Source organism: Musca autumnalis, unplaced genomic scaffold (assembly GCF_047663935.1).
Source record: "Musca autumnalis isolate F117 unplaced genomic scaffold, ASM4766393v1 scaffold_1, whole genome shotgun sequence".
NCBI lineage: Eukaryota > Metazoa > Arthropoda > Insecta > Diptera > Muscidae > Musca > Musca autumnalis.
The window spans coordinates 176,857,195-176,871,914 of NW_027411644.1; the positions used below are offsets into that span (position 1 = coordinate 176,857,195).

Here is a 14,720-nt window from a genome sequence, read left to right on the forward strand (position 1 = left end):
TCTATTCAAAAAAGGTCAAAAACCAATAAACAAACAATAAAGACACAAAAAATTATAAAAAAGCGGATGGCATGCGCAGGGGAATTTTTAAACAAAATTTAACAACAATCATTCACAGGCAACTGCGGTGATGTTATTTCAATTTATAGAATTCGATGAATTCTTAGTTGATATGTACTGGCATGTTGCAAAATATTTTGTTTTGGTGTTTCTTGGGAAAGCCGAAAAGTGAGTGTCATTCTCATTAACTTGAGAATACTCGATACTTAAAGAGTTCGGGTTTTCACTAAAAAATCATCATTTCAAAAACTTAAAAGCCAATTGATTATTGTTCAGTGAGTATATTAAGAATCCCCAAGGACAGATCCGCCGTGAGTCGAACTTCCGAGTTATGGAGTGATGAGGTTTCTGCTGAAGACCCTGTAAGGCATCTGAAATTAGCTGATGGGTCCAAGTGGTGTCGGACGAAACTAGTCTTCTCTGCCCTTACCTAAAGTAAATCAATTTAACTACAACCAATTCAAAAACTTGTTGTTTTTTTAAAATTTTAAAACAACAGATCAGTGGTCAGGTCTTACTTTAAAAATAAGAATTATTTTTTATTTTTAACTTTTTTGTAAATGCATTTTTTGACCACTGAGAAGTCCATTACCAAATTACAGTCAATTTAGGCCGAAAATGTAGATGAAAACTTTAAATTGCCTGAAATCGAGTGATACCGACCCATGTATGACCCATGTCCACAATTTTTGGTGGGGGAGTTTCTGTACAATTGGTAACTCCAAATGCGAAGTTACAGCCAATTATGACAAAAAATGAAGACAAGATCCTTAAAACACCTGAAATTGGGTGGTACCGCTATATGGGGGCTATAGGAAAAAATGAACAGCAGTTACCAACGATATAACGCTAATTTCAGATGTCTTACAGGATCTTCAGCAGAAACTTCATCACGCCAAAACTCGGAAGTTCGATTCACGGTGGGTCTGTCCTTCAGGATTTTTAATATACTCACCAAGGACTTTCATCCCCAAAAGGAATTATCACTGCCCCAGATTTTCACCTCCATTTTGTGTCAAAGTGTAGTACTTTAAAAGAGCTCATATGGGGCGTTATGGTAGTTCTTTCCAAAACATGGATCAATATTTAATTTCGGTAGAAAAATGTGACTAAAATCTTCAAAAAAAAAAAAACCATTTAGGGGGGCTATACCAAATTTGATGGGATGCAAGGGATGCTTTGAACCTGTATAAATGTCTTGTGCCTTTAGCGAAGACTAAATACCAAATGTCGGTTATTCCGTGTGAATAATTTGAGGGTACTATCTTCAAAATAAATACCGAAAAATGGGGAGGTACCGTTCTATGGGTGCTATATGAAGATGAAAACCTATATACACAAATTTCTGGTGAAAAGTTTTATACCCCCAACGAAGACTCAATATAAAATATCAGCCATTTCGGTGGGATGTTGAGGCCACAACCTTCAAAATACCGAAAATCGGGAGGTACAATTCTATGAGCTATATGAAGACGTGAACCTGTGCCGACAAATGTCTCGTTGAAAGTTGTTTACACCCAACGAAGACTAAATAACAAATTTCAGTCATTTCGGTGGAATATTTCGAAATACCGGAAATCGGAAGGTACAGTGGACGTAGTACTGTAGTACGGGAAGTACTGTTCGATAGGGGCTATATAAAGGCGTTGACGTATACCGACAAATTTCAAGTGGAACGTTTTATACCCGCAACAAAGACTAATTAACCAATTTTCAGTCATTTCGGTGGGATATTGGGGACACAACCTTAAAAATACCGAAAATCGAGAGGTACCGTTCTATGGAGGTTATATCAACACGTGGAACGATATAGCTCATTTTCAATACCAAACATCCCAGGAATAAAATAAACTACTATGGCAATTAGCGAGCTTGATTTCAACAGACGGACGGACGGACTTACATCGTTATGTCGACATAGAATTTTATGCTCATCAAGAATATATATACTTTATAGAGTCTTCGACCAATATTTTGATGTGTTACAAACGGAATGACAAATTTAAATGTACGCTCCATATTATGGTGGAGGGCATAAAAATAGATCATGATGAAATATGGGCTATATCGGTCCACTACTTCAGGTACCTCCTACGCAAAATTTCCTATTACGACGGTACAGTTTTTTCAGGGGCAAATGCATCATTCCTAATGGACTAAAGGATGTATAAACCCGGGTTTTATCAATTAAATGTCTAATGAGCATGATAATTTACGAAATGAGTATCCGATTTTATTGAAACTTTTCACAGCGTAATATTTCTTCTAAACCTACGTCAGCCTCTCGGAGGGTCTATATCGAACAACATCTTCGTATAAATTCCTCACAATTCCAAACCTTTTGGTCCTCCTACAGTTTAAGGGCTGTCTAAAGATCGTTTGAAATGTTTACCAAATGTACTCCTGTAGTAGAATTCTGTAACCCATTTTCGAGTTACCGATAAAAGTCGGTAAATTACATAAAACGCAAAACTATATCAATAAAAGTTGAAAACACTGTTGCTTTCGGTAGGAATTAGCCACAACTTCATTCTGGTTGTTAAGTTACCGACAAATTTCGTTTATTTCCGAAATTATAAGCATTTTAATTTTTCCGATATTCGTCGATAATTCGAAAAATGAGTCACAGAATTTAACTACTGGTCTTCTTGTTTTCAGCAATATATGGGCGACCCCATACTTAAATCACATAAAGCCACTGGTCGTTTAAACGCCACAAAAAATGGTTGCAAAATTTACATAAAACTCTGTTTTTTTTCGAATATTTTTATGGGCTTTTTTTGCATTTTGTTATAGTGTAGTCACTTATCTGTCATTTCGCGCTTATAAAGCTTTATGTGAACTATGTATTTCCACGATTTCGATTTTATGAAAAATTTAAATATGCGATAAAAATTTAATCAAAAATGTTAGAAAATGTTAGATTCATATAAACTCAGGAATTTGTTAGGAATGTAAGAGTATTTTCTCAATGAAAAACCAATGGATTGTCATATAAGAATACACCTATATTACCCTCCAAAGTTTCTGGCACTTTTAAAAGAAGGACCGATTTCAAGAGAACTATACGTTTTAGAGAAAAAAGTTATTTATTAATAAATGCTTAAAAAGTCTCAAAAATATCATATCATTTTCATATGCAATTTTAAGTTTTCTCGCAAAAAAATTCTCGGCGCTAAGTGGGTTAATAACGCGGTGCCCGGACATAAATGATTTTGGGCGTTATGCCCGCTCTGCTCTGCGAACATAATTCCCAAAATTCGTTGGGAGTTACGTCAGTGAATCAAAGCGGACGTAACTCCCAAAAAATCGCGTTCATAAATACCAACGATTTTTTTCTTAATTTCAAAATTATTTAATTGAATTTTGAAAGTTATAATTAGAAAAATTGTTATAAATTTTAAAGTAATATTTAGAATGTAAGAGGAATTATATATTTGAGAAGTCCTAAGTGCCAACCAATGCCGAATTATCCACAAAATCCTCCTGATTTCATAAAATTATTTAAAAACGAAACTATGCCCGAAATTATGTCAGTAGGAGTTCGGAGAAGTTTTACAATACTACGGAATTCGACAAAAACATTTTGTATGCATGACAATTATTAAAATTGTTCTATATAGACATGTAAATATACTTTTTTTCTTAATTTGGAGTAGTAAGAAAAAACAAATTTTTTTAATCTAGCGATTTTTTGGGTACCTCCCACACAAAACTTATAAACAAGTTCAGATTAGGACCTGCTCTCGAATCGCTTTGATTTTCGTTGCAAAAATTTGTATTCACTGCCCCCCATTCCGACGGTACAAGTTTCATCAGGGGCAAGTCCATACTTCCTGAGAAAATAGCCTAAAAAATGAAAAAAAAACCCTATGGTATAGTGTGTAGTTGTTAGAGCGCGAGATAAATCTCGAACGGATCTGCCGATTCGGTCCAAAATTTGGCCTTCGTAATATTTTGTCCAAACATAGTTTAAGTTCGAAGATAAGCCATATCGTTCCACTCCTTCAGGTACCTCTCGCACAAATGTTCAAAAATGTTAGGAAAATTTGTGAACAAAATAACTCTTGAAGGGAGTGACCGATTTCGTCCATACATTACACATCCAAATATATCTACCAGATATAGATCAGGTTCGAATATGGATTTTATTTGTCCACTCCTTCGGGTACATATCACGCAAAAATTCGGAAAGGTCACTTTAAGACCTGCTTCCGAATCACTTTGATTTTTTGAAGCAACTTGCATTCGCTGCCTCAATTATGGCGGTAATAGTTTTTTAGGGGCAAATCCATACTTTTTGAGAAAAGAGCCCGAAAGGTGTAAAAACCCCTATGGCACCATATGTAGTGACTGGGGAGCACGATAACTCTCGAACTGATTTGGTCCAACAGTTGGCCTTTGTCATATTTTGTCCAAACTTCAGTTTTAGTTCGAACATGGGCAATACCGGTCCACAGTCTCCGGTACTTCCCCCAATATTTAAAAAATGTCACTATGTCTCTTCAACGGGTCAACCAATTTGGTCCAAACTTTGGATCTCCTAACATTTTGTCCAAATTTAGTTAAACTTCTAAAATGGCCCATAACGGTCCTGTCCTTAGGATACATATGTATCGATCGGGGTATATCCCCCACAAAAGTTCAACATTTGTGTTCAAGTGCAGTTTAGGGTCTGTTCGAAAACCCTTTGGAAATGCATACCGATGCTGTTCGATATGGTCCTGTTTATAGCTATATTATGTTTTCCGTGGACAAGTCCATGCTTCCTGGCATACTGGTCCAAAAGTTATACGATGACCCACTGAAATGATTAGTTGGCGCGATATATATTGAAAAGATATGACTCCCAAAATAAGATCCACTTCGATAATGGACTATGCAGGTTCATTTCTTTAAGTACCTCCTCCGCACCATTTTTGAACTTTAATCCTAATCCATATTTTTGTCGGCAAGTTCAAATGCCCAAAAAGTTTTTAAATTACATGGGCTAAGGGTATATCTCTGTCGGCAAAGCCGACTGATATTTTTTTACTTGTTTGTTTTCTTATACATTTGAAAAAAAAATGTATTTAAATAAAAATCACGTAAATTTAAAAAAAGGGACATAAATCCGATTGGTACTTATGTCCCCCAGTGGGGGTGTCGGACATAGCTCCCAAAAAAATTAAGAGTTATGTCCGCAAACCAAAATCGTTTTGGGAGTTATGTCCGTTGGGAGTTATGTCACGGCACTGTTGGTCAATCCCTTCAGCCACCCCGCGCTTTAATCCAAATCAATTTTATTACCAAAAGGTTAGCATTTATTCGGAACGTCCACAATCGTTAAGATAAATACCCAAAAAGTCTCGGCCAAAGAAAGCCATAATTTCGATGAGACACAAACTAGGATATCGGTAGTGTAGCCAGTAATAAATTTGTCCATAGAAGTGTCAATTCACACAGGCTGAGATTATATGTATCTTTATCGGTAAAGCCGACACTTGTTGGAGTTTGATTGTAATGGTGAGTATCCCAGCTTTGCTTAGGGATATTTCAATAAAAGTGACCAGTATTAAAGAAGACCTTCTGAGCTTTAACATGGTACTAATTGACTTCCCAAAATGATCAAATACTAGAGATATAGAAAAATACGCTCAGGTATTCCAAATAAAAATTTTGAAATTTCATTTAAAAACGTGGGCCGATATAGCTCACTTTTAATACCAAACATCCTAGGAGTAATCGAAACTTCTGTACAATATTATAAATATTGCGAGCTATACCTTGAGTTCAACAGACGGGCGGACGGACATGGTAACATCGACTTAGAATTTTGTGCTGACCAAGAATATAAATATTTAGGAGGTCCCCGATGAATATTTAGATGTTACAAACGGAATGACAAAGTTAATTGTAGCCTGCATATTATGGTGGAGGGTGTAAACGTAGGTTTAGAGCTATACCCAAACGTAGGTTTTTCTCAGAACTTATTTGCTCCTTCCCTCATTGAAAATTTCAAGTCAATATTTTGATTAGAAATGCGTTTGTAGCGCGTTCCCTCCCTTACAATTTGCGAAACAGAGCATTGGTGCGAATACTTCTGGTCACCACTCATACGCCATGCAGTCCAAAATGTATTGAAGACGTCCTAAATTGTTACAGATTAGAACATCACGTTGCCAATAAATTAAAACAAAACTTAAATTAATTGATTCGAATAGTTGCACTATCATTAAAAAAACCCATTAAAACAACCCTCGTATCTACAAAACATGCACAACAAAGAACAATTTCCATTAGATGCAACTCTTTATTATTTACACACAATCATTTGCCAAGTGAAGTGCAAATGGAAGGAGTTCATAAAAAAACTCAAACGAATGCAACATTGTGGTGAGCGAAAAAAATCAATCTTTAGCCAATAGTTTTCAAAAGAAAAACAAGAGAACAAAGACATGAAAGACAAACGGCAAATGCAATTTACACTTTAACATTTAGCAGTGGGCCAACGTCACACGTCACATTGTCGTCGAACGGCCACAAAACACTCCAATGCATTCAGTTTCAACTCCATTAAAATCAAACATTCCTAACGCTATTGACTGTGCTGTGGACTGCAATGAGCCTAAAACAAAATCATTTTTCATCTTAGATGACGTGTAGAAAAAACACAACAAACAGACATTCTAATATTTGGACGTAGTAAAATCGTTCGTACGTATGTACGTTCGTTCATTCATTCATTTGTTATTTCATGTCACCGATTTGTGTTGGCCATCTTTTTGTTTTCTTGTTTTTGTTTAAGATTTTAATTCTGGTTCAGAGCATGACAAGTGAATGTGTTGAATGTAGCTCAACAACCGTCAACAATTGTTGCTGCTGCTGTTGATTATGGACTGAGTTGAGTAGATGGACTGATGATGGTTGGTTGAAAATAGCGTAAATCTGTACTTACCCCTACTCCGCCAACTTTGACGCACACATGGAACATTTGACATTGAGTCTCCGGATCTGCATAATAACCACCAAGTATTTTGTCATGACATGTGAATCGTGTCTGTGGCATATTCTGTAGACTGTATGTTGGCCATGGCTTCTTAAAGAATGATGACTCTTGTCCTAGTATTGTATTCGTTACACTTAAAACAATTGCTGTAATTGCAAGTGTGTGTGTGTTTGTACAGGTAAACAAGTGTCCAAGCCAATGCGAAAAGATAAAAAAAGAAGAAGAAAAAAAATTAAATATTAATACATTAATTAAACAAAATGCAGTGCATATGAATGGAAAAATATTAAAAATGTTGCAAACCAAATTTTTTGCATGTGTTTCTATAAATTGTATGTAGTTATTATTTATATGGAAGTGTTACATATACATAAATCTTTTTTTTTTTCAAAAGTTGCACAGAAAAGTTGCTGTGACAATTAACAATAAATAATACGTTATGCAGCAACAAGTAAAAATGAAGTATTCTAAACTATAAGATAATAATTTGTTTTCTTTTAGTTACGAATGTAGCTATGTATGGCGTACAGAAATAAAATAACATCCCAAATCGAAAATGAAGATATGTCCCAAACATAAAACAACAACCAAACTTTTGGCCCCTAATTTCTTTTTTTTTATACCCTCCACCATAGGATGGGGGTATATTAAGTTTGTCACTACGTTTGTAACTACTCGAAATAATCATTGTAGACCCCACAAAGTATATATATTCTTGATCAGCGTGCAATTCTACATCGATATAGCCATGTCCGTCCGTCTGTCCGTCTGTCCGTCTGTGGAAATCACTCTAGCGTCCGAACGGATTGTCGTAGGTTGATGAAATTTTGGGAAAATATGTTATATTTACGTAGGACTTTTGGTATTGAAAGCGGGCTATGTAGGTCCACGCTTTCGTATAGCCCCCATACAAAATGACGCGTGACGCGTCGTCGTTTTAAGGAATTTTTAAGATATTTGTCCCATTTTACCACCGAATTGGTTGTAATTTGGTACTTTGTGTCTCCAGAGGCCAAAAAATATTCCTACCAAAGTTGGGTTATATAGGTCCACGTTTTGGTATAGCCCCCATATAAGGCCCCATAAAAAGTACGCGTCATTTTAATATATTTTGAATGTATTAGACCCATTTGACCACAGAATTGGTTGTAATTTGGTATTTTGTGTCTTCAGAGGCCAGAAAACATTCCTACCAAAGTTGGGTTATATAGGTCCACGTTTTGGTATAGCCCCCACATAAGGCCCCTTATAAAGTACGCGTCATTTTAATATATTTTGAATGTATTAGACCCATTTGACCAAAGAATCGGTTGTAACTTTGTATTGTGTATTTCCAGAGGCTAAGAAACATTTCTACCATAAAATGTTTATATAGGTCCACGTGTTGATATAGCCCCCATAATACAATATCTCCCGATTTTCGATATTTTGAACGTTTTAGCCTCATTATCACACCGAGATGGCTGAAATTTGATGTTTAGTCTTCTTTAGGCGTATAAAACTTTCCCCCAGAAATTTGTAGGAATAGGTCCACGCCATCATATAGCTCCCATAGCTCGCCATCATATACCTTCCGAATTTCGGTATTTTGAAGGTTGTGGCCACATTAATCCACCGAAATGGCTGAAATTTGTGGTGGAGGGTATAAAAAGTTCGGCCCGACCGAACTTAACGCTTTTCTTACTTGTTTTTTTTTGGACCTGTTTTTATTTAGTAGTTGGGGCCAAATTGTTTTTACAAATTTAATTGGGGTGTAATTGAATTCTCTATTAGGGCCTCTACTATTACAATTAAGCAACAAACACAAATTTGGGGTGTCATTTCGTAATATTTATACCCTACACCACTATGTGGAAAGGGTATTATAAGTTTTATTTTCCAAAATGCATGTAACACCGCGAAATATTCGTCGCAGACCCCACATTTGGTATACCAAAACTCATATCTCGACGAGATAAATCGATTTAGCGATGTGTGTCTGTATATCCGTTCGTCCGTTCATTTAAAATTTTAATCAAACTCCAGGCCGCAATTATGTACCGATCGTCACGTGGATAAATATTATGCTTTTGGTCCATTTCACCCGCTAAATATTTCACAATCATGACCAATAAAAATAGGGATCTATTCTGGTCTGAACCCGACCTCCATACAAAATTTCGTGACGATCGGTCTGTTTGTGCCTTATAGACTCGAAAACCGCTAAACAGATCTTACTGAAATGTTTAGGGTACATTGCTACATGGCCTGGAATGAAAATAGGCTATATCATTTTTTGAAATTTCGCGTTGATCTGGAGATATAGCATCAAAACCGGAGGTACCTCCAAAAAATTTAGAATTTGTATGCAAATACAAATTTCCAAATTTTGTATGTGTGACGGAATTTGATGTAGAAATAAATTTACTACATTATATTCAAATCGGTTCAGATTTGGATACAGCTCCCACACACATATATTTTCGTCCGATTTCCTTATTTTATGCACCAAACATGCTATTTATGTCCAATTTCAATGAAATTTGGAATGTGTGGCGGAATTTATTTTAGAAATACATGTGCCAAATTATATTGAGTTTGGTTCAGATTTGGATATAGCTCCCATCTACATATATTTTCGGCCGATTTCCTAATTTTTGCACCAAGCACGCTGTATATGTCCAATTTCGCTGAAATTTGGAACGTGTAACGGAATTTGGTCTAGACATAAATGTGCCGAGTTATATCGAAATCGGTTCAGATTTGGATGTAGCTCCCATATATATTTTCGGCCGATTTTCCGCATTTGATGCACCAAACACGCTATATATGTCCAAATTCGCTGAAATTTGGAATGTGTTACAGAACTTGGTCCAGAAATAAATAAGCCAAATTATATCGAAATCGGTTCAGATTTGGATATTGCTCCTATATATATTTTCGGCCGATTTCCTGTATTTGCAAAAGTTATATCGAAATCGGTTCAGATTTGGATATTGCTCCTATATATATTTTCAGCCGATTTTCTGTATTTGATGCATCAAACACGCTATATGTGTTCAATGTCGCTGAAATTTGGGATGTCTGACGGAATTTGTTCCAGAAATAAATGTGCCAAATTATATCGAGACCGGTTCAGATTTGGACACAATATATATGTATGTCCAATTTCACTGAAATTTGGAAAGCGTGGCTGAATTCGTTCTAGAAAAAAATGGGACAAATTATATCGCAATCGGTTCAGATTTGAATTGATTTTCTGTATTTTATGCACAAAACACGCTATGTATGTTCAATTTAAATGAAATTTGGAATGTGAGACGGGATTTGGTCTAAAAATAAATTTGACAAATTATATCGAGATCGGTTCATATAGGAATATAGCTCCCATATATATTTTCGGTCGATTTCATGTTTTTGTTACGTATGTTCAATTTCAATGAAATTTTGAAGACTTAGCAGTCAGTAGGAGTCATCATTATTTACACAAGTATTTATTGTTGGGAAGGAATTGACCATGGCTACAGCTATTAAGTCTCATATCCTTGAGAGACTTCTTAAGATTTATATTTTATTATGATATATCTAAATCATTAGGAATACTTATAGGCGGGAAGGCTTTCGGAAGAGTGTTACCTCCTGAAACATACAAAAATACCATAGTAGCTCCGTAACAACCCTGAATAGGTATATACGCCTTCCTATCTCCTATATTTATGAGCTAAAATATTAAAAAGGTTAATATAATTATGCATTCCATTATATTTTGTCGTAGTCGGGGCAGCAAAGAGCACCGGGTTCAGCTAGTAGGGTATAAAAATCAAATGTCGTTCGTTGGTAATTGCATCAGATGTGAACGGCTGGACCGATTTGGATAATTCTTTTTTTGAAATGTTCGTCATAATTCAACTTAGGTGTTTATGCAAAGAAAATTGACCACGTCCACTTTTTTAATTTTTATACCCTCCCCCATAGGATGGGGGTATATTAAGTTTGTCACTACGTTTGTAACTACTCGAAATAATCATTGTAGACCCCACAAAGTATATATATTCTTGATCAGCGTGCAATTCTACATCGATATAGCCATGTCCGTCCGTCTGTCCGTCTGTGGAAATCACTCTAGCGTCCGAACGGATTGACGTAGGTTGATGAAATTTTGGGAAAATATGTTATATTTACGTAGGACTTTTGGTATTGAAAGCGGGCTATATAGGTCCACGCTTTCGTATAGCCCCCATACAAAATGACGCGTGACGCGTCGTCGTTTTAAGGAATTTTTAAGATATTTGGCCCATTTTACCACCGAATTGGTTGTAATTTAGTACTTTGTGTCTCCAGAGGCCAAAATATATTCCTACCAAAGTTGGGTTATATAGGTCCACGTTTTGGTATAGCCCCCATATAAGGCCCCATATAAAGTACGCGTCATTTTAATATATTTTGAATGTATTAGACCCATTTGACCACAGAATTGGTTGTAATTTGGTATTTTGTGTCTTCAGAGGCCAGAAAACATTCCTACCAAAGTTGGGTTATATAGGTCCACGTTTTGGTATAGGCCCCACATAAGGCCCCTTATAAAGTACGCGTCATTTTAATATATTTTGAATCTATTAGACCAATTTGACCAAAGAATCGGTTGTAACTTTGTATTTTGTGTTTCCAGAGGCTAAGAAACATTTCTACCATAAAATGTTTATATAGGTCCACGTGTTGATATAGCCCCCATAATACAATATCTCCCGATTTTCGATATTTTGAACGTTTTAGCCTCATTATCACACCGAGATGGCTGAAATTTGGTATTTAGTCTTCTTTAGGCGTATAAAACTTTCCCCCAGAAATTTGTAGGTATAAGTCCACGCCATCATATAGCCCCATAGAACGGTACCTTCCGAATTTCGGTATTTTGAAGGTTGTGGTCACATTAATCCACCGAAATGGCTGAAATTTGTGGTGGAGGGTATAAAAAGTTCGGTCCGACCGAACTTAACGCTTTTCTTACTTGTTCTATTTTAATATTTTCTACAAAAACTACTGAACCGATTTTCCTGAAATTGTCAGGGAATGTACAGGGATGGCTCCGGTAAAAATGGACAACATATTTTGTTAAATTTCGGAGTGGCGGGGAACTTCCCCTATATCCTATTTCTTAAAAATGCTATATTTAGAATAATTACGTATCGGTTTGGAAATTAATTTACGAGACAATTGTAGTTGTGTCTCCGACCTTACCTACTTTTTTAGGACCAAAAGACTTGACCACGCCCACTTTTTAAAATATGTTACATCTACAAAACTACTGAACCGATTTTCCTGAAATGTGCAGGGAATGTAATGCGATGGCACCCGGTGAAAATAGGATTCATATTTTCTTGAATTTCGAAGGGGCGGGATACTTCCCTTCGCCATATTAAAAATTGCCTTATCTTTATGAATACAAATCATAACCCAACTAAGGTATTTATAGAAAGAAAATTTTACCACGCCCACTTCTTTAAAATTTCAATTTACCCATGTGATATTTTTAAAAAACGCTATTTTTGGAAAAATTACGCATGTATCGGTTTAAAAGTGTACGGATTAGTCTACAATCTAGGTACTTCTTTGGGGCCTAAAGACCCAACCACGCCTGCTTTTTTTAATATGTTATATCTCCAATACTACTGAACCCATTTCCATCAAAAGCTCAATGTTTGCCGTTTTTATGTATATTTTATGAATTTCGGAGGACATTCTTCCTCCTCACGACATTCTTTTAAACGCTATATGTATAGCCAAACTTATGGTTATATCGGTTTCAGCATACATTTTCAGAATACATTCAACTTAACAATTTTTTTAACTTTTATAATTAGATCGTTTTAGGATGAATACAGCATCAATTGGCGAACAAATCCGACGAAGTCTGTAAGAGAAACGAAAGATTACGGACAATATCTGTTGATCAATTTAAAATCCTCAATGAATTAATAACTCTTTTTTGACAATTGACCCGAAGGAATAATGTAGAAAATACCTAATTTTGAATTGTAAATCATAAAGTCCATAAAATGTTATCATTAAAACTCAAATGTCGGGCCAGCAAGGCGGACCCGTATCGGCTAGTTAACAATAAATAATACGTTAAGTTAGAGCGGGTCGAGTCTTTAGATACATGCAAGCAGCGGCATAATTTGTTCCAAAAACAACAACATAAATAATAATTAGTTTTGTTGCTCTTACGAAAGTACATATGTCCAAAATTTGTGGTGAGGAAGTTTTCTGACCAATGAGACCATTTAATGGCAAATTACAGCCTAAATGCCAAATTACATTGAGCCGAAAATGTGGACAAAAACTTTAAAAATACCTAAAATCGGGTTGTATTGTTATATGGGAGCTATTCAAAAACGTGAGCCTCAAACTTTGGTAATCTTAAAATTTAACAAAACACTTCACTTGGTGCCGCCTAAAAAATCCGACATCGAGTTTTTCTCTTTGAGTTAAAACCAGTCTAATGTCTACATAGCTCACTTTGTACATTTCTTCCACCTGAGAAATATGAAAATATCCGCCGCTAATTCCACTGACACACTGTACACCGTTAAAATGAGTCCCTCTCTGAACATATTGGCCAATGGTGCCCTGATTTCGACGACTAATTACTCCAAGATATTGGGTGTAATGTTCGACAGCATGTTTAAGTCGTCCGCGCAAACCTATGACAAGACCAGAAATATGACCAAGGTTCTCAAGTCGCTGGCCGCTAGCATTTAGGGGTGCTGACAAAAAACATTCTGATTTCTTACAAGGCACATTGGGCCCAATGGCAGGTTTCTGAGGCAAAAAGTCTAGTTTTGAAGTCATATATTTGTATAAATTAGTAACGGGATTAGATTCTTAACACTTTGAGCCACTTAGAAACAAAATCATTTCAACCTGGCAACGCTTCGTGGTCACATACCGAGCTGTCAAAGATATTGCATGTTACTTTGTAAAATTTTATAAAAATTTATCCAACGAAGAACAAATTTGTTTCGCTCGGCAATTAAAAACCGCTGATTTAATAAACAGTTTTTTTAATGGATAAAACGTGTAAAGGTATATAAATTAATATTCTGATTAAGAAATAAAAGAAGTTAGATTTGGTAAGGAATATTTGAAGTAGACTTGTGGTGTATTTTTTGTGTAGTTCGTATTGTAGTTTAAATAGTTTTTGGAATAAAACTCGCGGTATTGCGACGTATTGTCGAAACTATATATATCTGATAGAAGGTAATAGTGAGTACTATATGTGTAAAAAAATTTCATGTCCGTATGGATCCGAATACTTATAGAAAATTACTTACAGATAGCGTGACACTTAAAAATTTGGAAATTTTTATTTATTAGACTGGGTTGGGACTGGACGATGCTCAATATGACACAAGTCGCCAAATTTTATAGTAATCTTATCCGAGTTACACCAAGCATTGAAATCTTCAATATTCTAGATATTTAAATTTAATAACTGGTACTACAAACACCTACTAAATTTCAAAATCTTAACCTGTAATTATAAAGTTTTCAAATAAAGGACGCGATCGCGGTTTTCTACTTCCAAAACATAAATTAATGATAGAGGTCACAATTACTGTTGTTTTGTATACCAATGCGTCTAATAATCTCTGAGATTTCGCGTTTGGCTAAAACACGTTGTGGGGGAGGT

At 35.6% G+C, this 14,720-nt stretch overlaps 1 protein-coding gene across 8 annotated transcripts in view; it reads right to left on the minus strand.

Moving 5' to 3' along the window:
* Positions 1–14,720, minus strand: part of LOC141388786 (uncharacterized) — an 83,351-nt gene that overhangs the window by 23,000 nt on the left and 45,631 nt on the right. For all 8 annotated transcript variants that reach the window (XM_073959111.1, XM_073959114.1, XM_073959112.1 and 5 more), the window contains exon 3: positions 6,998–7,194. In XM_073959111.1, coding sequence (XP_073815212.1) covers positions 6,998–7,194 — 197 coding nt within the window. The remainder of the gene's footprint in view (positions 1–6,997; positions 7,195–14,720) is intronic.